The sequence below is a fragment of the Engystomops pustulosus genome, chromosome 1, assembly GCF_040894005.1.
Source record: "Engystomops pustulosus chromosome 1, aEngPut4.maternal, whole genome shotgun sequence".
Taxonomy (NCBI): domain Eukaryota; kingdom Metazoa; phylum Chordata; class Amphibia; order Anura; family Leptodactylidae; genus Engystomops; species Engystomops pustulosus.
In genome coordinates, this window is record NC_092411.1 from 154,874,728 (window position 1) to 154,901,691 (window position 26,964).

Below are 26,964 nucleotides of genomic sequence, written 5' to 3' on the forward strand. Positions count from 1 at the left end.
TATGTGTCAGTGTGTTAGAAGCCAGATGAAAGTGTATATACACCTTGTACCCTGATAATGTAACCACATTGTCACCCCACAGAACTAGATGCAAAATAATTAGATTAAATAATAAGATTTGATAAGATTAAAACAACAAAATTTATTTAGTCTGGAAAAGAGACAACTAAGAGGAGACTTGATTAATTTATATTAATATATAAATGGTCCATACAATAAATATGCTGGAAAGTTGTTCCAGATTAAATCAAACTTAAAAGAGAAGGGGGCACTGTCTGGAGAAAACAGGGTTTAATCACCCGAGGTGACAGGGCTTTTTTACTATGAGAACTGTCAATCTGTGAAATAGCCTGCCTCAGGCGCTGGTCACTGCAGGGACAGCAGAGAGCTTCAAGAAGGGTCTACATTCCTTTTTACACCTAAATAACATTGATGGTTATGTTATATAGAATGGTTTCCCCTAAATCCCTTCCTCATGCAATCCTTTACCTTCCTTGGTTGAACTTGATGGACATGTGTCCTTTTTCAACCGTATGACCTGTGATACTATGAATCAGATGGGTGTTAGGAAAGTTGTTAGCAAAAACTATCACCGATCGCTCATAAGGGGCTTCTGCAACGATCAGATGTTTTGCTTGACCCGCTCTGTGTGCTGCCCATGGGGCTGCTATTGTGGCTTCCAACCACTGTACACAGCTAGGGCAGATTATTTTGTTGCGGGGGCTGGGTGTCAGCCTATAAGTAGTGTATTAAGAATGCCATGGGCCCAGGGCTTTATGAATATTATAGCCCCTAAAAATCTTAAAATCACTTCCTACATATGGCACAAGATTCAAACTTCTTTGTGAATGGAGGATGCATCCCCTGTCTGCTTTCAATCTGCAGTTTCAAGACTTTTGGAGTACATTGAGAGCATGAACAGATGTATAAAGGTCCTTCTTCGTATAAAATGTAATGGATGGCTTAGGCCCTGGGCTTCCACCCATACCGTCTATATTATAATTCACTATTGCAGCCTATCAATAGTTTTTAAAGGGGTTGGCATAGTTCTGTCCTCTCTCATATATTACATTTAGTGTCTCGCTTTGTTTTTTTTGTAGTTGAAAAGTCATGATGGAAATTTGCCATCTCACTTGTTCCTGTTCTGAAGTTTTTACCACGACAGCCTGACACTGGCACAGTTCTTTACAGCACCCTCTACGAAGACCACTCAGAATGAATCTCATAGTGGCAAAGCTGCTGTGCTTGCTGGCTGTGTTTGTGCTGATGATGTTGGGTTCTCTGCTGCCTGTGAAGATTATAGAGACAGACTGTGAGAAGGCTTCTCGCTCACGGAGAATCCTTGCCTTGTGCAATTCTTTTGCTGGAGGAGTATTCTTGGCCACTTGCTTCAATGCACTTCTACCTGCAGTGAGAGAAAAGGTAACAAGTTATATACTGTTCAGTAGGGTATGAACACATCTAGGTATAACATATAAGATGTATATATGTCAGTGCTTCACTAAATGTATTTGGCTTATGTTATGCCCAATAACTTTCTTTCTTTCATACCAGAGTGGAGGCAACAAAATATAATGGAGAAACCATGATCTGAAAGTCACTATAAACCATTACACAGGGGCTAAAAACACTTGGATATAACCCAAAAAGTAGGGGACACATTGAAAATACATGTGCTCCCAAAGCAAATAACACCTATTCACTATGAAGTAGCAGAGAAGACCAAATTTGAAACAAGACAAGAAAAAAAAAAGACTTCCTATACTAAACACCATTCAAACATAAGAGCACTAACCAGCAAATGTGTCATTCTGTATAGCAGGTCTAGATGAACTCCTATTTCAGCAAGCAAATATAGACACGGAAGAGATTGACCAGCAGTCTTTCCCATAAAATGATAACCCCTCCCCTCCCTCGGTGTAAGTCAAAAACTCCAGTCCCAAACTGCAACTTTTTACAGGACATTAAAAAAAACAAAAAATCAATAAGCCACTGCATAGAAGTAAAACTCTGCTGCTAAATGTATAAAATTCACAAAGCCATAATGCAACAAAGACAGACGCCTTCCCTCTTGATAACTGTTCACACACAATAATGGAACCATAGATTTGGGACATTACATGGGACTATTTATTGCCTTTTTGATTCTCCTGATCCCTGATCAGACTCTACAATTCCATTACAGGCAGTCCCCGGGTTACATACAAGATAGGGACTGTAGGTTTGTCCTTAAGTTGAGTTTGTATGTAAGTCGGAACTGTATACTTTATCATTGTAACCCCAGCCAAATTTTTTTTTGGTCTCTGGGACAATTGGATTTTAAAAATGTTGGATTGTCATAAGAACCAGGATTCACAATAAAGCTTCATTGTAGACACCTGTGATAACTGTTATAGCTGTTTATTGTGGCCTAAGACTAAAGTACAGTAAATTGCCAACATCCAGAGGTCCGTTTGTAACTAGGGGTCGTATGTAAGTCAGGTGTTCTCAAGTAGGGGACCGCCTGTATTGTAAGCAATTTTAATTATAAGGAAACAGGGAGAGAGAAGGGAGAAGTGGCAGTAAAATATAACTTTTATTAGGTAAGATTAAAATCTGTGTAATGGATATAAGAATAAAATCTAAACAAAATAGGGAAAGTTGTAGGGGTAGTGTCCCCTACCATGCAGAAAAGAGACCCCGATCATAGTATATAAGGCTGGAAAAAGAGGCAAGTCCATCAAGTCCAACCTTTAAGAATTAAATAAATGTTTTATCCCCATAACCCGTGATATATTTTCTCTCCAGAAAGTCATCCAGGCCTCTCTTGAACATGTACATAGAGTCCGCCATAACAACCTCCTGCGGCAGAGAGTTCCACAGTCTCACTGCTCTTACAGTAAAGAACCTTTGTCTAAGCTCATTATATAACACAGGGCTCACTGTGCAGACACAGACAAACTAACAGATTGGTGATACACGGGCTGCAGCTAACAGTATCTTCTGAGGCTCTACTGCTCTGGACAAATAAGTGCTTATAAATAATGGGCAAATAAATTATAGTGATATGCAACATTGTTTCACCCAAAGCTCACTATATAACACAGGGCTCACTGTGCAGACACAGACACACAAACTAGCAGAGTGTGTTAGAGACGCTAGGCAGAAATATACATATCATGAGACATGAAACTATAAATATAAGGCTTTAATAAAACAAAATTAGAAGCTTACCCTCTAATGAATCCCTCAATTTAAGGGAATCCATGCAGATCAAATCATAGGGGTCTCTTTTCTGCATGGTAGGGGACACTACCCCTAGAACTTTCCCTATTTTGTTTAGATTTTATTCTTGTATCCATTACACAGATTTTAATCTTACCTAATAAAAGTTATATTTTACTGCCACTTCTCTCCTCTCTCTCCCTGTTTCCTTATAATAAAAATTGATCTAATCTTGGTGGTGAACACCTGCAGGAGAAAATTAAAGACAACATAAAATAATCTAAATTCATATTCTTCTGACCCATCTTTTTGGCATTATTGTAAGCAAACTTTCAAAATTTGTAATAAAGATTATGTACATTTTGGAAAAACGTAAATCTTCTTGTGAATAGGTCTTATTAATTCCAATATATACAGAAGTAGTATTAAAAAAAAAACCTCCATCTTATCCTACTAAAAAATAAGCTGCATTATGGCTGACTATTTACAAGTACTGCACAATATCCTGTATTCATATGCAGATGCATTTCTATGGAGTATACAGACTGTGTATATGCATATACAGAAATTTCCTCTATGTGTGCTATAGTAACTGCATGTGATGTTAACATATGAGTGCAGCAGTGAAGTGCAGCCACTCTATAGTAATAAGTCATTCTGCACCAGCTCCACATGGAGAGCACACGCTGCTATCCAGTATGTGCAGTAGCCGAGCAGTAAGCACCACAAGCTGTGTGTCAGTGCAGTTTAAAGGGACCATAACAGAATTGCAGTGAACAATCAAAAGGGCATGGAAATCAAAATCTAAGTTTGGAAACCCTGCATATAAATCAGATTCCATCATGTGAACACACCCTATACCCTAACATAAAATCTGTTTTAATCTGTTATTAAGTTTCTTCAGAACCAAAAGTATTTGCCTTTCATTGTGCCATGAAAACTTTGACAATTGCTTTTCTTTTTAGTTTGAGGAGGTCCTTAAGATTGGGAATATCAACACAGATTACCCACTGGCAGAGACTATAATGCTGGTTGGATTCTTTCTGACAGTCTTTGTGGAGCAGGCTATTCTCACCTTCAGGAAAGAGAAGCCGTCTTTCATTGACATGGAAACCTTCAATGCGGGATCTGATGCTGGCAGCGACTCCGAATATGAAAGCCCCTTTATATCTTCTAACAGGGGCCATAATTTATATGAAGGTGGCCATAGTCACCACTCTCATGGCTTAAATATCCAAGAGCTGTCCAATTCCAGTCCTCTTCGACTCTTCAGCTTGGTGTTTGCACTCTCTGCCCACTCTGTCTTTGAGGGCCTGGCACTTGGCTTGCAGGAGCAGGGTGATGAACTACTCAGCCTTTTCATTGGTGTGGTAATTCATGAGACGTTAGTCGCTGTGGCTCTTGGAGTCAGCATGGCCAAGATAAACATTCTTCTTCGAGATGCAGCCAAGATGGCTGTACTTGTGAGCATCATGATTCCCATTGGCATAGCTATTGGAATGGCGATTCAGAGTGCTCAAAATTTGGCCAGCGGCATTGCCTCTGCTCTTCTCCAGGGAATCGCAGGAGGAACATTTTTGTTTGTTGCATTTTTTGAAATTTTAGCAAAGGAACTGGAAGATAAACATGATCGATTATTGAAAGTCCTTTTCCTGGTTCTTGGATACACAGTTCTAGCAGGACTTGTCTTTTTCAAATGGTAACTGGAGATGGAATGAAGTTACACAATATATGTGTACAGTTAACATGAACATGAAATATCAAATGCTTGTTATACCTCTTTTTTTAATATATAAATGTTACTTTCACTATACACTGCTATACCGTTTTGTTTGTCTTGTTTTGCAGGACATTTTATAAGCCAGTAAATGTATGAGTTTTGTCTTGTGTAAGACCCAGTTCACATCTCTGCTAGGGCATTCTGGAAGAGAATGATGGAAATCCAATGCTTCCATTTACCATGAGTTACTGTAGACTCGCTGCCATAACAGAAGAACATAATGGAAATCCATTATTGGACATGTGAACCTGGCCCAAGACAAAGCTAGTGACACACATGTCTAACAATGTCTATTGTTTTAATAACCGTAAGAAAGGAGAGGAAATGGTTCAACTATTCTAGGAATCCCCATAGAAGTTGAAGGGGAGAGCTGTGTATATGAACCCACCTTCTTTTGAAGTAGCATTTTTCTCCCCTTTCAGGACATATGCACTGCACAGCAAGCATGCCGATGTATAGGTGTCAGCTAAACCAGCATTACTTCTATTATCTGCTGAATATAATCAAGGCTGTGGCTGAACAAACTGCATCACAAACATCAGTGATAATTAAAGAATTTACAGAACAGCTCTTTGTGTTAAATCACCTTTCTGCTGCATTCACACAGTGCGTTTTGTATGCATTTTGAAAAGCATTTCACGTGCATCGGAAGTAACTCATCCACATATGTGTTTACAGGTTCAGCATTATAAGGATCCTATTACCAGGTTTTATCCCACTAAACATCTAGCGCCCACAGTTAGGTTGTGCAATGTCCATTCTAGAATTCTCTCTTTAACCCCTTCGCATCACAGGCTTTTTTTTGTTAATTTTTCGCTCCCCACCTTCAAAAATCTGTAACTTTAAAATTTTTCCACCTATAGAGCTGTGTGAGAGCTTATTTTCTGCGTAACAAATTTTAATTCTCAGTGATGTTATGTATTATAAAGACCCGGCGCTGTCATGGCAACCGATTGCTGCTCCCCAATGACGCCCCTTCCCCTGCAACCACAAACGACTCATTTCATGTGAAGCTGTGTTGAAAAGAGTCATATTTGCCTGACTTTCAGGGAGACAAAAAAGGGAATTCTAGAACGGACATTTCATACCCTGCCTGAGGAGTCTTGTAGTTTTAGTGGGGTAAAATCTTCTGACAGGTTCCCTTTAAACACTAGAATTTAGTAAGCAGCAACACGTTTTGCGTTAACAGGCAAAATGTGTGTTTCTACTACAGCTGCGTTCACATCTGGTGTTTACAAAATGCAAATGTTAAGCTCTTAACACTCCATGTCCGATATATTGGGCGCTGAGAGTAGTGCCTTACTGCTCAGCGTCCAATATATATCGGACATGAGCGCTTTCTGTGTCTCTGACATCACCCTGTCTCGCGACTGGGTGGCGGATGTAAGGGGCGGGTGAGGATCGCAAGGCAACACCCATCCACTGACATCACAGAACCAATTTGATTGTTCCTGCAATGACAATAACTGAAACTGGAAAGTCAATGCAAAGAAAGGACACAAAAAATTTGTGGTATGACTTTTTGTTAAAAAAACTAAAACATTTGAAAGTTAGAAAATTTTAAATTCTAAAATGTTGAATTTTTACCCCCAAAAACCCGACCAATCAGCAAAATTATACTACTAATATATCATATTTTTCAGACAATAAGACGCTTCTTACTATAGGACGCACCCCAGATTTAGGCTTCCAAAAAAAGGAAAAATATATTTTACACAAATTAAAATATCCCTGTTGGTCGCACTAAAGCACAGCACACACATAGTTACACACACAGCTCTGCATCATCCATAGTTACACACACAGCTCTGCATCATCCATAGTTACACACTCAGCTCTGCATCATCCATAGTTACACACTCAGCACTGCATCATCCATTCAGCTACACACACAGAACCACACACACAGCTCAGCTACACACACACACTTCCCCCATTCCCCTTCTTCTTACCCTGTCCCAGGGCAGCATGGCAGTATGAGACCTGTGGTGATGTAAGAAGCATCTGATCAGTCACATGATTCTGACATCACAGCAGGTCCTGTACATGTAGGACACCTGGGAAAGAGCAGAACGGAGCCTCTCCTCTCTGGGAGATTGGATGCAGCTCTGTGTCAAGGCATCACCCGATCTCCATTACAGCGGTGAGGAGGGGGTCTGGCAGTGCTGGATCCTCCTGACCTCCGGTCTATAAGACGCAGGGACTTTTTAGCAAGATTTTTTTTCTTATAGTCCAAAAAATATGGCAAAATTACAATGTGTCACAAGAAAACAGTCTCAAAATCAGTAAGATAAGTTAAAATGTTAAAAATTATGGTCAGATTTAAAAAAAAAAAAAAAAAACGGCTGCGCCTTAATGTGCAAATTGGCTGTGTCCTTAAGGGGTTAATGCAGTGTCAATGCATGTGCTGACATCGCATTAACATTGCGCTTTGTAAACGTAATTGTTAACAACAATGTAATTGGGTAAATCTCTCCTAATCTGTGTGAGTGCACCTTACTGAACATAAGCATTCAGGTCTAAATATAGATATATACATTCAGGGAGTAGTAAATTGAGATGCATAGCAAAATGCAAGTCAAGGGCATGATGTGATTGCACTTCCAATGGAGCAGCACACACAGGAGGATGTGGCCCTGGGCAGCCATTTTGCACAAGATTTTAGAAGCAATAACTTGCATGCAAAATTGTCAAGATATCTTTATACTAGTTCCAGGAGCCACATAAAAAATAAATGTTGCTGAGAGGTCCAATAATATGAATGCTCTGCCAATGAGGCCCAATTAGGAAAAGGTTAGAAACTTCCCTATAGCCTACAGCCAGAGACATATTTGTCTTCTAGGGTTATTTAACATTTTCTTAAAGAATAACTAAACCTTTTGAAATATTTTTATTTAGCTGATAATAGTACATTTTGTTAGTGTCATGACATTTCCATACACACATTGCGGGCAGAGTTTGGTGTAGCAATCAACCTTTACAACACAAAGGTTGAGCTGTGGCCCTGGGATGCAGCAAATACTGTGGGAATACTACTGCGATCATACGACTGTAAATCCAGTGACTGTAAAGAGTTAAATTAGAAATTAAATTAAATAGAAATTATACACACCGCTTAAAGCTAAAAGAAAGGAAAGTGGATAAAACGGACTTTTGTGTATGATTGACTGTATGTGCTGGATGTTATTCCTGCAAGACCTGTTAATCAGATATTTTGTTATTAGTCCTTGTTTATCATGTTACCTGTCACCATTACTCCACTACTCCACCTTAATGGGTGGATATGTAGTTAATATTTGTTTTTGTTCATGTTCTCTTTGCTCTAGAAACATAGTAAATTATGAAAATTTGGAACAACATCCAGATTTTATTGTCAAGATTTAAACTAATGAAACTTAAGATGAAATACACAGCAGAAATTTGATTTGCAGTAAATGAAAGAGTTTGCATATACAGGCAGTCCCCGGGTTACGTACAAGATAGGGTCCGGAGGTTTGTTCTTAAGTTGAATTTGTATGTAAGTCGAAACTGTATATTTTTTCATTGTAGATCCAGACAAAAAAATGTTTGGCCCCAGTGACAATTGGAGTTTAAACATTTTTTGCTGTAATGGAACCAAGGATTATCAATAAAGTTTCATTACAGACACCTTACAGCTGATTATTGCAATCTGGGACTATAGTAAAGCATTCAGAAAGCTTCACCAGAGGTCAGAGGGGTCCGTCTGTAACTATGGGTTGTATGTAAGTCGGGTGTCCTTAAGTAGGGGACCACCTGTAATTGATTGGTTTTAATGATTCTGTATAAGGGCTCTTTCACATTAGTGTTTTTTCCCCATTTGTGGTTCAGTGATTCCCATTGATGCCTCACTGAGCCATTGGCTTTTTTATGGGTTATCTTTTGTCCGTGGAAAAAATCATGAAGCCTTTCCTATTTTTTTCACGGATGCGGATCACAGAAGGTAATAGAAGTCTATGGGTCCGCAAAAAAACTGATGAAACATCCATGTTTTTTTCACAGACGAGGCTGAAGAAAAACAGGTGTGATGTTTTCATAGCAATGTTAAACCTTCAGTTTTTGTTTTTATGGACACAGAGAGAAAACGGAAGAAAAATGGAGGCAAATGGATTCTGAACACCAATGTAAGAGCCCTTTCAGAGTATTTTTTCTTGAAGAATTGTGTGCTTCTACTCTCATATTCAACAGACCTATTCATACAGTCTTGTGAAAACTGCGATGTATTTCCATATTTACTCTGTTTATTTAAATTGTTTATTGATGTGACCTGTTACATAGAGATTACAGTTAAAACAATTTTATGAATATTGTAACCGCAGAAAAATTTTAGACCATTTTGCTGAATTTTTATGTATTTATACGACTTTTATCTTTTACTGGAAAAATGTTATTTATTTATTTTTGCATTTCTTTCTTATTTGCGAGTATTCTTTGGCTTAGCCATAAATCCAATAGTGATAATAAAATTATATGTGCATTTTTTTTGTCAATTAATAAAAATTGTCCTGGGTTATTTCTTTCCTGTATTCCTCTTGAACCAAGTTCTCCCTTCTGAAACTAAAAACATAGCACAATAACAATTTGAAGGTGAGGTCACACGTGCCATGATTTTTTTTTTTCTCCATTGCTAAAAGTGTATGCAGCTGTAAAACTGTAAACACAACTGTTTACACTTCCAGAAATTAACCCCTTAATGACCGCCGTATCGGCTTTTTACGGCGGTCATTAAGTGTACTTCTTCTGACGCGTACGCCTTTCTGCGGCGGCGCGTCAGAAGAAGTTTTAGGGACACCGGGTCTCGCTGGTGCCGGTGTTGGGCTGTGATATCACAGCCCAGACCCGGCACTAACACCTGGGATCGGACCCCCCCGGTGTGCTTACTGGGGGATCCGATCCCTCCAGCCGCTGCCCCGGGTCCCGACGAGTGACCCGAGGATGCAGGCTTCTCTCCCCGCCGGGTTCTGCCTTCCTGTCAGTACCCGGCTGTAAGTAACAGCATGCGCGGCATGCTCAGTTACTTACACTATACACTGCAATACAAGTGTATTGCAGTGTAAAGGCTTGAAGATGATCGCTTATTCAAGCCAAGAAGTAGAAAATGTAAAAAGGTTAAAAAAAATTTTTTTATCTTTTTATAATATAATTAAATAAATAAATTAAAAGTCCCATAATCTCCCCAGTAACACATAAAATGCAAATAAAGTAAATAAAACACAAAAACACGTACATATTTGGTATCACCGCATCCGTATTAATCTGTACAATAAATCTAAATCAATATTGAACCCGCTCGGTGAACTACGTAAAAAAAAAAACTTCCCATAATATACAATTTTTCATCAAACACCATCACAAAAAATGTTCTAAAAAGTGATCAAAAAAAGTTACGTTCCCTAATATTATACGACTGAAAAGAACAACTGTTTTCGCAAAAAATAAGCCCTCAAACAGATCTGACAACAGAAAAATACAGAAGTTATGGCCCTGAAAATTTGTCAATAGTAAAAACAATGCGATTTTCTCCAATATTGGTTTTGCTCAGGAAAATTGAGCAAAAATAAGAAAAACTATATAAATGAGGTATCACTGCAATCGTAGTGAACCAGAGAATAAAGATAAAATATTATTTTTACGTTACAATGAGCGGGGAAAAAAATGCTAACAATCCAAAATAAAAATTGATGATTTTGTTTGTGTCCCCCTTGAAATAGTTAATAAAATCTCATGAATAAGCTATAGACCCCCAAAATAAATTATCTATACATTGTATCTCATCCCATAAAAAATAAGCCCTCATATGTTCGCATTACCAAAAAAATAATAAAATTTATCGGTCGTACAATGTGACAATACAAATCTGCTGTGAATGGCGCCTCCATTCATTCTATACTCGGCCGTGCGCCCGTACAGCAGTCACCACCACATATGGGGTATCAGTACACTCGGGAGGAATTGGGCATCAAGCGTTGCAGTGCGTTTCATCATTTAATTTATTCTGAAAATGTCAGTTTTGGGCTAAATTAATGTATTTTCCAAAAAAATTCTATAGTTTCTAAATCGCAGGTCCATATTTTTTAACCCATGTGAAACACTTAAAGGGTTAATAGACTTAATAGAAGTTGTTTTACATATGTTGAGGGGTGAACTTTCTATAGTGGGGTAATTTATGGGGTTTTACTATTATTTAGGCCTCTCAAAGTCACTTGGAAGCTGAGTTGTCCCTCAAAATGTGAGTTTTGGCAATTTTCATGAAAATAAGAAAAATGGCACCTAAAGTTCTGCGCCTCATAACATCCTAGAAAAATGACCGGAAGCGTAAAATATCATCCCAACATAAAGCAGATATTCTGTAAATGTTAATTATCAAACCTTTTGGGTAGTTTTACATCTAGTCTGGAAACCAGAACATTTCAAACTTGGAAAATGAAGAATTTTTACAAACTTTTGCCAAATTTTCACTTTTTTTCAGAACGAAACGCTCAGTTAAATTTTATAACTAACATGAAGTACAATGTATCACGAGAAAACATTCTCAAAATCACCTGGATATGTTAAAGCGTTCCGAAGTTATAACCAATTATTGTGAGACATGTCAGATTTGAAAAATCGAGTCTGGTCATTGAGCTGAAAACTAGTGTCGGTGATAAGGGGTTAAGAAATACACTTTCAAACCAGCCAAACGCATGGTAATGTGTAAAAAAAAATGCTTGCATTTCTGCAATGCCTTTAACCCCTTGATTACCAGGCTCTTTTTTCGTCGTTGCGTTTTAATTTTTCACTCCCCACCTTCAAAAATCCATAACTTTTTTAGAGAGCTGTGTATGGGCTTGTTTTCTTCATAACAAATTGCACTTCACAAAACTGTCGCAGACACTTTAAACATGCATGTCCAAGCCTTTGTAATGGATATATTTTTTATTTATCTTTATGTGTTTGGTACATTTTTAGATGCTGTATAAATAAAGGGGTTTTCCCAGAAAACAAGTTAGACCCTAACTTGCTGATCTGTGGGGTTATCAATGATGGGACCCCCACAGATCATGAGATCATCTCTGGTCATCTCGGGGAGCAACGAGGGTCAAACTGTGGAAAAAGTGGTTTACCATATATACTCGAGTATAAGCCGACCCAAGTATAAACCGAGGCCACAAACCTGGGAAAACCTATTGACTCGATTATAAGCCGAGGGTGGGAAATGTATTGGTCACAGCCTCCCCAGTATATAGCCTGCCGGACGCTGCCCCATAGTATGTAGCCAGCACCTGCCCCCCAGTATATAGCCAGCTCCTGCCCCAGTATATAGCCAGCAGTGGGGCAAGCCAGAAAGGAGAGTTTTGATATATTTTATTTTACTCGAGTATAAGCCGAGTTTGGGTTTTCAGCACATTTTTTTTGTGCTCAAAAACTAGGCTTATACTCGAGTATATATGGTAATTCTTAAAGATTGGATTTAATGAACTTGGGTCTTTTTCCCACCTAATGTACTATGATACATTGGACCTTTCTTCTCGTAATCTGTAAGGGTCCCATCACTGAGAACTCCAGCAATCAGAAAGTTATATCCTATCTGTGGATAGGGCCTAACTTGTTTAATTGGAAAACCCCTTAAAAGTAGATTTTTGTATTCATGGTTTTATAAAGGGTTTCCTGACACATAGAAAAAAGAGAGATGAGAGTCGTGCGATGGCTATAAGATACAATGACACACTCTGCTAACTCACCTAATCAATAAAACACACAGTCAGCACCGCTATGTCACTCTCTCCTCTCAAATTCCTCTGGACAGGAAGTTCCTCTCTTTGTAGTGCTCTCTGCCTCCTCCCCTTCAAAGCAAAGCTTTTCCTGTCCGAGGAATCTGCTCACCATAGTCAGGAGTTTATGGTCGTTTCCAAGGACAAACAAAATACAAATACCAGGACTGATAGAGGCAGGTTGGCTGGTGGGATGATGTTATATTATGATTCATTTAAGCCTCTGGGTGCTAGGCTTTTGAACTTGTAGATCTAGTAAGATTCTCTTAACCCTTTCATGACTCAGCCCTATTTAGTTTTTGTGTTTCTGTTTTTTACTCCCCTTATTCCAAAAGCCATTTCCCTGTAAAAAGCCACCGCCACCGCCACCACCACCACCACGTGAAACATTAATTACTTCCTCCCACCTAGAGGCTGAACGTGAACCTGCTAGTTTCTTATTGTAAAGTGTAATTGCAAAAGGAATAAAAGAGCTTTGATACCATTCTTTACAAATTTTTATCTGCATATACCTCTCACAAAAATGACTTTGTCTAGCAGTCACTTTTTCAAACAGGATTGGCTAAGTTGTCTTCTGTGAAACACTGCAAATGATAATTAGCTGAATTCTATGTAAAATAAGACGAATACAGAGAAAATAGAAAGGGCAACTAAACTGTCCCCTGCAATGCTAACCACAGTTTCCGACATCCAACTAACCATACGAACCATTTGAAGTTGCAAGGTTATATACAACCTAATCCATTCCATAGGACTGTTAAATGATCCAGCTTAGTGCAAAAAGATAGAAGGCTGTACAGTATTAACCCCTTCCCACACCCTGACGTAACTCGACGTCGTAGGATACGGGTAGTTCTCGCACCTTGACATAGAGTTACGCCATGGTAATCGCCCGGGCGATTGCCACTGGATCACGGCAGTACGCGGTAGCCGGGATCCTGCCGTAACAGCCGGGATCGCGAATTATTAAAAGTCCCCTGAAGTCCCATTCGATATAAAAATCAAATATAGCATATAATAGGGTAAATCACAAAAAAAACCCACAACATCTAGGGTATTCTACGCGTCCGTAAAACAACGCATAGAATAAAATAAAATTGTCACTGAACCGGTCACTCAACCTTTTGATCACTTTTTATAGAATTTTTTATATTTTTCAAAATGGCAAAAAAAGTGTCATTTTTTACTTTGGGAGCTATTTTCTGTTACGGGGTTAAATGCAGTGAAAAAACATTATTATATTTTGATAGATCGTGTATTTTCGATACTTAATGTGTTTATGATTCTTACTGTTCATTTATTTTTATATCAGTTCTAGGGAAAGGGGGGTGATTTTAATTTTTATGTTTTTTAATTATAATTTAAATTTTTACTATTTTTCAGACTGACTAGTGTACTTTAACCCTAGGTTGTCTGATCGATCCTACCATATATTGCCATACTACCCGTATAGCAGTATATGGGAATTTTTCTACCTCCTTCATTAAAATGTGCATATTGCACATTGTAATGAATGGATTAAAATGAGGCAGCCTCAGGTCTTCGGAAGACCCGAGGCTGTCATGTTGACAGATCGCCACTCCCCGATGATGTCACGGGGAGCGACGATTGTCACCTTTTTGAAGCCGCTGGCAGCTTTGCCGGTGGTGAATGCAGGGGTAACACCCACGATGGGTGCTAGCAGCCCGTGAGCCCACTCCATTGTACCTGCACCTGAAGTGCGCTGTACTATTACGCTACACATCGGTAAGGGGTTCAACCTTAGCAGGTGCCTCTAAATAAGAGTTTTGGCGATTTTCATAAAAATGAGAAAAATTGCACCCAAAATTCTGAACCGCCTAACAACCTTAGAGAAGAGCGAGGACGCATAAAACCCCATGCCGATATAAAGCAGATATTTGGGAAATGTCAGTTATTAAGTTACTTGGGTGCTATTACTATCTGCCTGAAAAGCAGAAAATTTAGAACTTTGAAAATGAATAATTTTTAGCAAACCATTTTTTTCATAACTAAACACAAACGATATCATCAAAATGTTTCTATTACTTTGAAGTACAATGTGTGATGAGAAAACAATCTCAAAATCCCCTGGATATGTTAACCCCTTAACGCTGAAGCCACTTTTCACCTTCCTGACACGGCCCATTTTTTCAAATCTACCCTGTGTCACTATAAGTGGTTATAACTTTGGAACGCTTTAACATATCCAAGTGATTTTAAAATTGTTTTCTTGTGACACATTGTTCTTCATGTTAGTTGAAAAATTTTGGTGGTATGTTTTGCATTTATTTATGAGAAAATCAGATATTTGGTGAAAATTAGGAAAAATTCTTGATCTTCGAACTTCAAAATGTTCTACTTTTTCCATACATAGTCATAACCGCAAAAATACTTACCGTAATAACTAACATTCACCGAATGTCTTCTTTATGTGGACATGGTTTTTTATGCATAGTCTTATTTTTGTAGGATGTTATGGGGCTTTGAACGTTAGGTGCGATTTTTAACATTTTCATAAAAAATGTAAAAACTCCTGCTATTGAGGGACCTGCTCAGGTTTCAAGTCACTTTGAGAGACCTAAATAAAAGTAAAACCCCATAAATTACCCCATTATAGAAACTATACCCCTAAACGTACGTAAAACAACTTTTATGAAGTTTGTTAACCCTTTAATTGATTTACAGGGGTTAAAACAAAATCGAATGCAATTTTTGAAAGGGAAATTTTTTGGGCTAAATTAATGTGTTTTTCAAAAAATGTACAAATTTTCTATCCCTCCCGCATATAACAATATGTGGTGGTAACCTGCTGTATTGGCACACGCCAGGGCATCGAAGGGAAGCTGCGCCATTCAGAGCAGATTATGCATTGACACTTTTTATTGGCTATACAATCTTTATTTTTTGGGCAATTTGGACATATAAGAGCTTATTTTCTGCGACATGAGATGCACTTTACAAATACTTCATTTTAGTGGGTCATTAGCTTATTGATGAGGTTTTATTAACTCTTGAATGTATGGGTGAAAAGAAAATTGTCAATTTTGGTTTCCTTTCTTTTTGTATTTTTTGGGGGTCGTACACCGTACATTAAAAATACTATATTATCTTTATTCTACAGATCACTACGATTACAGTGATACCTCATTTATATAGTTTTTCATTTATTTTTACAATTTTACTGGATAAAAACTAATATAGAGGAAATCTCATTTGTTCTTGCATCGCCATCTTTTCGGAGACGTAACTATAATAGTTTTTGGTTGACAGAGCTAGTTTAGGGCTTATTTTTTACGTGTTGAGTTGTTCTTTTCAGTGGTACCATTTTGGCGCACATAACTTTTTTTGATCACTTTTTAGAACATTTTTGTGCAGAGATTTTATGAAAAATGTAAATTTTTGGCGTGTTTTTCGGGTTTTGTTTTTACAGTGTTCACCGAGCGGGTCCAATAATGTTTCTGAGTTATTGTACGGATTGTTACGGACGCGACGATACCAAATATGTGGGGGGTTTTGGCGATTTTGTGTTTTTCTCACTTTATTGCATGTGTATAGGGAATATTTGTGTGTAGGGGACTTTAACTTTATTTAATTAATTCTTTTTATTCAAACATGTTTTTATTCAATGTTTTTAACTTTTTTTTATTTACTTTTACAGGTAAGCTTGAAGAAGCGATCCACTGATCGCTTGTTCAAGCTATTCTTCACATTACACAGTGTAATACAGATGTATTACACTGTGTAATGTAACACACTGAGCATGCTGCGCATGCTCAGTGTGTTACAACCTGGTCCCGTCAGAAGGCACGGACCCGGCTACAGGAAGGAGATCGCGCAGCCCCGGGCACCGGCAGTCCCGGGGCTGCGATCGGTAAGCGCCGCGGGGGGGTCCGATTCACTTTAAATTCCCCCTAACACGCTGCGGTCGCGCTGACCGCGGCATGTTAGGGGGAATTTAGAGGGTGTTAGAGGCAGGTGTCGGCTATAATATATAGCTGACACCTGCAGCTTCTGGCCCCGGCTCCATTCAGGAGCCGGGGCCAGAAGCATGACGTAATAGTACTGCATTTTGTGGGAACGCACCTCCCGCGATGCAGTACTATTACGTCAAATGTCGGGAAGGGGTTAAAGCATTACAAAGGCAAATACACTGGGCAAATGGAAAAAATCAGGCCTGGTCCTAAAGCTCTAAAATAGCTTAGACCAAAAGGGGTTAAAAGCACTTGTAAAAATAAAAAAAAACAACAACTATAGCAACAGTGGCCTCCAAATAAGAATATGCCCGCTCCAATAGATAAGAGTCCTCTACACCAACTTTATTCTCATATGCGTCCACATACTGTTCCAATTTCTAAAATGAATCAAAATCAGTTACTCCAAAGCCTTCATGATGCAGGACATCAGAAATATAAATGGATGGAAAAATGCCCAAAAAATGGCGATTCGGATGTTTGGGTGCTATTTTCCATTTGCTATAGGCATTTTGGGACATGGAGATTTCTAACATGTTTCTTACATGTTTATTTTTACTGTTTATTTTTTGTATGTGTTCTAGGGAAAGGGGTTTATTTTTTTTCAATATTTTAATTTTTAAATATTTGTTTTATTTCAGGTCCCCTAGGGCAGTGATGGCAAACCTTTTAGAGATCAAGTGCCCAAACTAGAACCAAACCTACTTATTTAAAGGAAACCTACCACTTGAAGTGGTAGGTGTAAGATGCATATACCGAGCACCAGCTCAGGGTGAGCTGGTGCCGATGCTTACTTTCATTTCATTAGTGATTTCATAAATCGCTGTATCATGGTTTAAACACTTTTTAATCTTTATAGCCGAAGCTGCTTCGGCGCACAGTGGTACGCACTCGTGCTTTAAATGCAAAGTGCCAACATAGCAATTTAAGTGGTAACATGTCGCTACCTGTTTTGTCAAGGCTTTTTAAATTATATTGGCGTCCTGATGACACCAAAACAGTTGCAAGAAATAGGAGAAATTCAGATTATCATTGTAGCTTCCTTCCAGGGCCCCCTGAACAGGAGGAATTGTGGGGCCCAAAGCAGGAGCTACAATAATAACGCAGCCTTGTCTGCACCTCCTTGCCTCTCCTGTAGTCCCAGGCTGCTTTAGGATGTGTAACTTTAAAATAGATCTGATCACAGCATGTCCTTGGTGGCCAGGGACTGCAGGAGGAGGTTTTGAGTCCTGTCTGGGGTGATGGCCTGGGTACCCACAGAGAGTGCTCCGAGTGCCACATCTGGCATAGGTTCGCCACCATGGCCCTAGGGTACTTTAATCCTGGAGGGTCTGATCCCACATACAATATACTGGAATACTACTTTATTGCATTATATTGTAATTTTACTGCTGATATCTAAAAGCTATGAGAGGCCTACAAGTCTCTATGAGAGTGTCATAGAGGCTGTCATGGATACCGAACTGCCCCCACCGATGACATCATGGGGGGGGGTGGCGCTGATTGGCCATCCAAGATGGTGGCGCCCACTAGCAGCACTGTAAGGTGAGGCACTTAACAGTTTAACTGCCACAATTGGTGCCAGCTGACACCTGCCGTGTATGGAGAGAGCTCAGTTCAAGAACTCTTTCCATACAGCCCCTGCAGCCCCACAATGTTATAGTAAGATGTGTTGTGTGAAGGGGTTAAGGAGGAAGGTTGGTATTTTTTTTTTATAGGAGTGATGCTCACACTAAAATTATTGCCATGGTGGAGTGTTGAATGCCTGGGAGAATTAGTACTGCTATGGGCCCTGGGCTGTATGAATATTATAGCCCCCACACGTCCAGAATTCAGTTCCTGCATATAGTACTAGAATGAAGCTTTTTTGAAAATGGAGGATGCGTCCCTTCTGCCTGCTTTCAATCTGTGGTTTCCTGAAATAGCGCTTTGTACATTTGAACTGAGAGCAGGAACAGATGTACAAGGATTTCATGAGTGAAGGTCCTTGTGAGAATACAATTTGGTGGGTGGTTTGGGCCCAGGGCTACCACCCAAACCACCAATATTATAATCTACTACTAGTAGAATGGCATGAGACACTGATCTTTTTCACCACATAACAGTCCCTCTTCCATCCAAGTTCTAAGAACCCTTTCTCTCCTGCCCCCACCTGACAGCTATAATCCCCCCAAAGAAATCATTTCAAACTATAACTCAAGTATGTGTATTCTACCTCCCACATGCATTCTACCACCCAGCCTTAAAAGGAAGCTGTCACCACATTAACTCTACCAAACCCACAAGTATCTTCTTCTGTAATATGTATTTCGCCTTGAGACTCACTGCATGTATTTGGTATCTTGCGTCCTAGCTCTCCAGATCTCGGCCAGGGAATGACATTACAATTAGGAGGCAGGGTTTGGACACAAGATGCATGGAGTGGGCAGAGCAAACTGACTGTAGAGGGCGAAGTTGATTGACTGCTTCCTACAAAAGAATAATAGATGATTTTTCATTCATGCTGCAACCTAGAAATATACTAAAAGCACTCCAGGGGACTTACATATTACAGAAGAAGATACTGTTTGTGAGATAGGGGTTAGTGTGGTGACAAATTTCTTCATAAGACTATCCAACCTTTTTTTTCATAACCTTAGACATTTTCACTTCCACACTAATACTTCAAATCATTTCCTTCAACCATATATTTCTAGCTCCACAAATAAACATTTTAAAGCTCAGCACACCACAGCCCTGCACTGCAGCTATTAGGATCAGCACCATTAACCGTGGATAGCACACCACAAGCTCAGTGATACACTGCCAGAAAACACCTTCTCACTTCAGATCACACACTGCACATGCTTACAGGAGGAGGAAGGTGGCCTATCTGTTACTTTCCGCACAAACAGAAGTACCAGAGGGAACTGAACAGACTCCAGCAGTCCACACTTGTGGTGATTGGTTACCTCGGGTAAGAACCTTCTTATAACACTTACTATACCACTGCATTTTAAAAACTAAGACAATTTAAGACATGTCTGCCATGTCTGGGATAATTTTTTATAATAAGTAGAGATTTTCTTTTTAGAGAATTTTGCCTAGAGTTGGTTTCCTCTAGCACACTTATCACATTTCAATTTAGCCTAGAATACCTTTCAACCTTATCAATTTTATTATTGTATATACTTATATATTTAGATTTTTTAAATATTTGTATATATATATATATATATATATATATATATATATATATATATGTAATATAAGAATAACTACATACAGTATGTTGTATATTTCTACAGTTTTAGTGTACATACAATTTGTACCATATATTGCCACCATTGATTATCATGGCACATTTTCATTATTTATTAAATATTATTTTGTAGAAGATCAGTGGCAAGAGTTTTTAGAATTTGCACCCAGAGTGTCGGTTAGCGAGTCACAGAGATTATCCAACTTATATCTGCTACCTAGATTCTACTTTACCCCTGTCAGGCTGTTCAAAATGGGATATAGAGGTGATGATTGTTGCCCCAGATCTGGTTCAGATCTGATACACCTGATGTGAAACTGCCCCAGATTACGTCGCTATTGGCAAGAGGTTCTTGATCTGATTGATCGAACATACTCCACAGTTATCACACGTAATCCTCTTATATGTATCTTAGGTTGTGTGTCAGAGGTGCAGTTGTCTGAGAGTCATAGACTGGCAGTGCAGCGACTGCTCTATATAGCCAAGAAACTAATTGCTTTCCATTGGAAAGATGCTGAGCCTCCATGAGTTTCAGAATTTATTTCTAGGGCCAATCTTTTAATACGACTAGATAAATTTGTCTGCCAAAAGCGAAGTTCAATGAAGAAATTTGATGCCACAAGTGGCCCATGGCTTGATGCCCCAGGATTAGCTCCTCTAACTCTTACTAGAGACAGAATAATCAATGGAAATGTAAGATGATTGTCACCAATTGATGTTATATGTTACACCACTGTTTGCTCTATATCTGTATATATCATTGTTTGATCCAATGTATATTGTGTAATATATGTAGCCTACAAGGATAAAGGCTATCCTGGATGGACTCTCTCTCGCAACCTATATACCCAAACAAAAGAACATTGGCTATGTGTTGCCTGTTATGCATTGAAGCATGGATGTTTTACCCACCAAGCAGGGGCAGGGAGGGAAGGGTTTGGGTTTTTGTTTACGGTTTATACTGCATAAATGTAAAAAAAATGGAAAACTATTGTTTGGTTTTCAATAAAAACTTTATTTGGTAAAATTTTATGCATATCCATAAGGAATAGTGTTTTTGTTTTAGATCTGATCAAATTATAAAAAAGACATCCTTATGTTTGATACCTCTAAGTGAGAATACCTATTGAAACCACTGAAAATTGTTTAACTTCCTATTCTGACAACGATCCAGTCTATCTCCTGGTTTTATTGATTTAGCAATCCTGGCACATTTTCTCAGATGTTTTGTAAGGTAGGTGTGCAATAGTTACAGATAGCAAAACCATTTTATTGAACCAAGTAAAGAAACATATCGAATCAACAAGTACAATACTATAAATTTTATTTCACACAAAGTCAATGTATAAAGGCAAAACAATGGGAACAAATGTTAAAAACAGTGCATGCCTATAGTCGATCTAATATTGATTTCTGAAAAGTGCATATGGGTTCACCAGGATCTAATGTGGAATTATACCATATAGAGATGCATCATCACACCCCATTTAACCACTGAGAAGCTCACCTGGTATTTCATGTATCTTTTACACCTCTTACAACTGTGATTGTTGATGTGCACAACAATGATGACCTATGTACTAGTATGCTTATTATTTTATTGTAACAGATGAAACTACAAAATTTCAATAAAAATGAAAGTTTAAAAAAAAAAAAAACAGTGCATGCCTTACAAGCATAGAGGTAATCAGTAAGAGTATATTGAATATGGGTATGGAACAAAGGATAACAAAGGTCACAATACAATAAGAGACCAAAAGTATGGAAAAAACATATCACAATGATATAACAAGACCCTAAAGTATAGTTACCATACCAACTAAGCAAGGCACACTGTGCAAACCCGACACATGTTTCACTAGTAGCTTTCTCAAGGGGACTGTCTGGTGTTAGACTGCTAGAGAATATATGTAGAGATCCACCAATAGCAAGACAGACTAAATTAAAAATGAATTAAGTGCTTGTTTGCAGTATTGACAGTATTAAGTGCTTTCTGTCTTTTTCATATATATTACACTTATTATTATTAAATATTTACTTCATCATCTTCAACATTAACATTCCTCCTGATGTGAACAGGCACATATGTTGCTTTCTCTATTTGAGCGATCGTCTATTTCCCATAGACGCACCTCCTGTGCAATTTCTTCTATACACCGCGGCTGTGCTAGATTCAGAAGGGTTCGTGACTCTTTTTACCCATTGCGCATGAGCAACTTCCATGTGCTGATGCGATCGTGTTGTCGCGAGATCTCGGGCCTCCGTGTGTTGGCCCGAGGTCTTGCGACTCTTGTATTGTATCGCCGCTGTTTCTGGATGCCGTTAGTCACACCCGCAACCTAATACTGCACAAGCACTTAATTTTTTTAAATTTAGTCTGTCTTGCTGTTGGTGGATCTCTATATATATTCTCTAGCAGTCTAACACCAGACAGTCCCCTTGAGAAAGCTAATAGCGAAACACGTGTCGTGGTTGCACAGTGTGTGCATGTTTAGTTGGTATGGTAACTATACTTTAGGGTCTTGTTTATATCATTGTGATATGTTTTTTCCATACTTTTGGTCTCTTATTTGTATTGTGACCTTTGTTATCCTTTGTTCCATACACATATTCAATATACTCTTATAGTTTTTGATTACCTCTAAGGCATGCACTGTTTTTAACATTTGTTCCCATTGTTTTGCCTTTATACATTGACTAAACGTATAAATTTATAGTCTTGTACTTGTTGATTTGATAAGTTTCTTTACTTGGTTCAATAAATTGGTTTTGGTATATAATTGTAGCAGGGGATTATTCGACATTTTATTTACTGCCCATATCCCCAGCTCTTTTCTTTTTTTGGGTTACATAGTTTCAGATAAGTAAGAAAGCGCAAACTATCTTGAATCCGAAATACAAACAGTCCTGCTCTTACTGTTCTGGGGTGACTGTCAGGAAATGAATGTGGCCAACTTTCTCATGGGTACTGCAGGACACTGGGAGGTATGATGTATAGAAGTATATAGAAGTATACAGCATGGGGGGCACATGTCAGGTCTTCACATGTACATTAATGCATACATAGAACGGAACGATCTCCCACCCCTAGCCTTACCCTGAATACAAGCTGGATAGGGTAATTAACTCCAGGGGCAGTGCAAGCCATTCACTTTACCAGACTCATTGGCACTACAGTATTTTTCCACCAAAACTTCAAAGAATATAAAGCCAATAACCTCAAATGCCAGTGACAGAATTATGGGCCACCCCAGACAGATACCAGATACATTTCTGGGATGGGTGAATCGGGTTCTTGGGTCTCAATCTATTTTGAAAGCCTCAGAGGAGATACACAAAACTCTCAATGTGAGCATAGGAAGTGGGTCATGATCAGGCTCAATAGTTACTTCTCTCATTGAGAAGTTATAATTCATCCAAGGTCCTGGGATCTGGTCCAGTTAAGAGGTATTCTAGAACCTGCCAAGGGGTGTGGGGTGTGTCTACACCATCAATAAGAGCAAATCAGCCTTGGCCATTTTTCTTGTCCCAGGGGATTATTCCAACATCAATGAAGAAAGAAGCGGACGTGTCGGCCATCCCCATTGGTGCAGTAACAAAGTAATTAACTTTCATTGGGTTGCTTAGATTTGTTGTACTCCACTTCTCATCTACACTCTGTCAACTGTATTTATTTGTGTTTGTTTTGTCTAGTGTGCCCTTAAATCAATTAAATATATAAATTTAACCACAAATCCCCATGTCCATGTCTCAGTTACATAAAGTACAGACCAAAAGTTTGGACACACCTTTTTCTGTATTTTCATGACTATAAAAATTGTAGATTCACACTGAAGGCATCACAACTAACAATTAAATGGAATTTGATACTTGACATAAAAGTGTGAAACAACTGAAAATATATCTTATATTCTAGGTTCTTCAAAGTAGCCACCTTTTGCTTGGATTACTCTGATTACTTGCTTCTTTGCACACTCTTGGCATTCTCTTGATCAGCACCCCATCACTCTCTTTCTTGGTCAAATAGCCCTTACACAGCCTGGAGATGTGTTTGGGTTCATTGTCCTGTTGAAAAATAAATGATGATCCATCTAAACACAAACCGGATGGAATAGCATGCCGCTACAAGATGCTGTGGTAACCATGCTGGTTCAGTATACCTTCAATCTTGAATAAAAATGTCACCAGTAAAGCACCATCAAGCCTCCTCCTCCATGCTTCACAGTGGGAACAAGTAGAGTCAATTTGTTCACCTTTACTGTGTCGCACAAAAACACTATGGCACATAAGTTAGGATTTGGCACTTTATAAAAGCCTGGTGAGGCGTTTTAATAATTGTTACCTTCACATCAGTTAGGACTTCTATATATATATATGCGGTCGCCACTAATGCTTTTATGATATATGCACATGTTTATTGACTGTGTGAGTCAATCATGGGCCCATGATAGTGTGTATGTGAGTGGGATGTGTATTTTACTAAAGATTGATTGTGGACATGCATACATTATAGAAATACATAGGTAATGGATATGTTCATATGTATATATCTCTCTCTAGATAATTTTATGATATATTCACTACACGGAGGTCCCCTTTATTCTATCCTTGTGGGTCACATTTGGGTCCTCTTTATTCTCTTTAATCAGTATGCACAGCATAGATTTGTGCATGCGCGATCCCTTAGGATCAACTCCGGTCTTCATATTGTCATGGAGTGTGCGTATTGGAGAATTTGGTGCACGCACGGTTGGAGGCACTTCATACTCGGCACAAGTATTCCTTAGTGCATGTGCGTCCTTCAGAGATCGAGGATAACTTTGTTCAATGCACCGTGGATTCCGGCTTGGACCATAAGTGAGCATTTGATTACTCTAGGACAGTGATTTTCAACCTGTGTGCCGTGGCACACTAGTGTGCCGCGACACATGGTCGGGTGTGCCGCGGGGAAAGTTCCCCAAACTATGGTGCCCCCTGTGTTTTGTTTCCCAGAGAAATGTAAAATGAGAAATACTATAGTCATGAGGCTGTAGTACTACAAGTACCAGCTCATATGCTGAGTATACGAGCTGGCACTTGTTCTCTGGCCTCATGGCCATAGTACTTCTCATTGTACCCCTTTATTTTGCAGTATATGAGCCACATAATAATCAGCACCATATACTAAAACCAGGGAGAAACTGAGAACTGTTGAGGAAGAGCTTCGTGTGTGTCTTTCCACCATTCCTGCCAGGATATCCCTTTTGTGTTTATCGAAACAGGCCCAGGTTCCAGTAAAATAAATTTAGAATCTATATTATTAACTATATGTATAATATGACTGTTTAGTGTCATTTTGCGCTAATTTGGTTGGTGGTGTGCCCCAGGATTTTCTAAGTATAAAAAGTGTGCCGCGGCTCAAAAAAGGTTGAAAATCACTGCTCTAGGAGACACATGGGGGTATCCTTTTTAAATGGGTACACCATTACGCGTGAGCACTCCGGGTGGCGATATGCGACCACAGGACTACAAGGGCGTGTGCGTCTCAGTGAAAGGCCATGGTCTCCTAACGTGCTACTTCTTTGTGGACAATTGGCACATCTCGCCGAAGACTTGCTGATGTACATGTGTTTTATGTCACTTGTTATTTTTGATATATAAAAAGTTGGATTGCAAGTTTGAGTCCGGTCATCTGTTTAAAGACGTCTGTTGGATGTGGAATGAGAGCCCTCATCATTAGACCGGTGTACACACTAGGAGTAAGATAGTACGGAGCCCACTTTTTTGTAAAAGATATGCGAGGGGTTTTTTATTCCAAGCTTTCCCTCTCCCCCTCATATTGATCTTCGCCTGCACAGGTAATATTGGCTCTATCTATAGCTCTGGAATACCTTTGTTATTTATATTATAGATTTGATTGCAGTCATATTTTTATCTTTTTGATTGCTTGTACATGTCATTATTGGATTATGCTGTATTATGATATGGGCGTACATATATATTGTCATGAGGGGCTTCTGCCAGTAAGGGGAGCTAGCTAGTGTCATCAGGACTACGACTACCACTATCAAATGCTGGATTCACCTGTATCAGACATAATTTGTGACTTCGTTGACGTTTTTTATGCTTTTATTTTGTTTTTGTGCTGTGGTGTAATCATATATAAAGTATTTATGGTCTTGGGCATATGGCATGTTTCTGCATTCTTGTTTCTATATATAGCTTGTTTCACATGCTTTGACCTAGACATCATTTACTTCAGTTCTCAAATCTTTATGAATGCAATCGACATGCCCTCCAGTAACCAGAAAATGATACCTCTAAGAGCCATCCATTTTTATATCCGACTGAAATTATAACCAAGGTGAAGGACCAACACCACAGGTGACTTGACAGAACCTGAGCGTTATATATATATGTCCCTGGTTTTTATCGTGGCTAAAAATGCTTTTTCAGCTATTCTTCTTTTGGGGAAACCCCTGCATCGATCACAACAGAGAAAAAACAGAGTACAGGCCTAATCCTTTGTGTGCATGCTCTGGCAACAAGCAGCTGGGTAATTGCAGCTCTGAAAGGCTTCATAACCATCTGGGAATAGAGGAATCATCGATACACGCTAATGAAGCTCTCCACACAGGAGCAGCCTCCAAGCCCTCAGCTCAGTGCACGTCAGTTCTGGTAAACGTCAATAGCGCAACAAGCCCAAATTGGCGCCAACGTCTAGCGACTAACTACTGCCTCAAAGAGGGAGTAACCCTTTTTCACGGATATTACCTCTCACTACATGTAGAAGCAGCTTCTCCACTGGGTAATGGAGAACACCCAGCACTGCAGTGCCCATAGAAAGAAGACAATTAGACACCATTACTTACCTCAGACACAGAAGTCATTTTGTGTCTGTTCCTGCCCTTTTATTTCCTGTGTTGCATCCCATATGATCCAATACTGTGTGGGTTCTTAATTCTGGATAATATATATATGTGTGTGTATGAACAAGCTGAGGTGTCATCATCACACAGA

General features: G+C 39.0%; 1 protein-coding gene and 1 long non-coding RNA gene across 2 annotated transcripts; one reads left to right on the top strand and one right to left on the bottom strand.

Annotated features, from left to right (window-relative positions):
* Positions 1 to 1,165: 1,165 nt before the first annotated feature.
* LOC140064959 (uncharacterized) lies at positions 1,166 to 26,947 on the bottom strand. Its single transcript, XR_011847837.1, has 2 exons — positions 26,817 to 26,947; positions 1,166 to 1,405 (listed from the first exon to the last, which is right to left on the bottom strand). It is a non-coding gene; the product is annotated as an uncharacterized lncRNA (long non-coding RNA).
* On the top strand, positions 1,216 to 6,383 carry SLC39A3 (solute carrier family 39 member 3). Its single transcript, XM_072112211.1, has 2 exons — positions 1,216 to 1,422; positions 4,170 to 6,383. Exons 1-2 carry the CDS (start codon positions 1,216 to 1,218, stop codon positions 4,905 to 4,907), a joined length of 945 nt encoding a protein of 314 aa, XP_071968312.1. The 3' UTR covers positions 4,908 to 6,383.
* Positions 26,948 to 26,964: the final 17 nt, after the last annotated feature.

Coding starts and splice junctions, on each gene's coding strand:
- SLC39A3 (XM_072112211.1), top strand. CDS start 1,216: ATGAATCTCATAGTGGCAAAGCTGCTGTGCTTGCTGGCTGTGTTTGTG. Junction 1,423..4,169: donor TACCTGCAGTGAGAGAAAAG/GTAACAAGTTAT, acceptor TTTTCTTTTTAG/TTTGAGGAGGTCCTTAAGAT.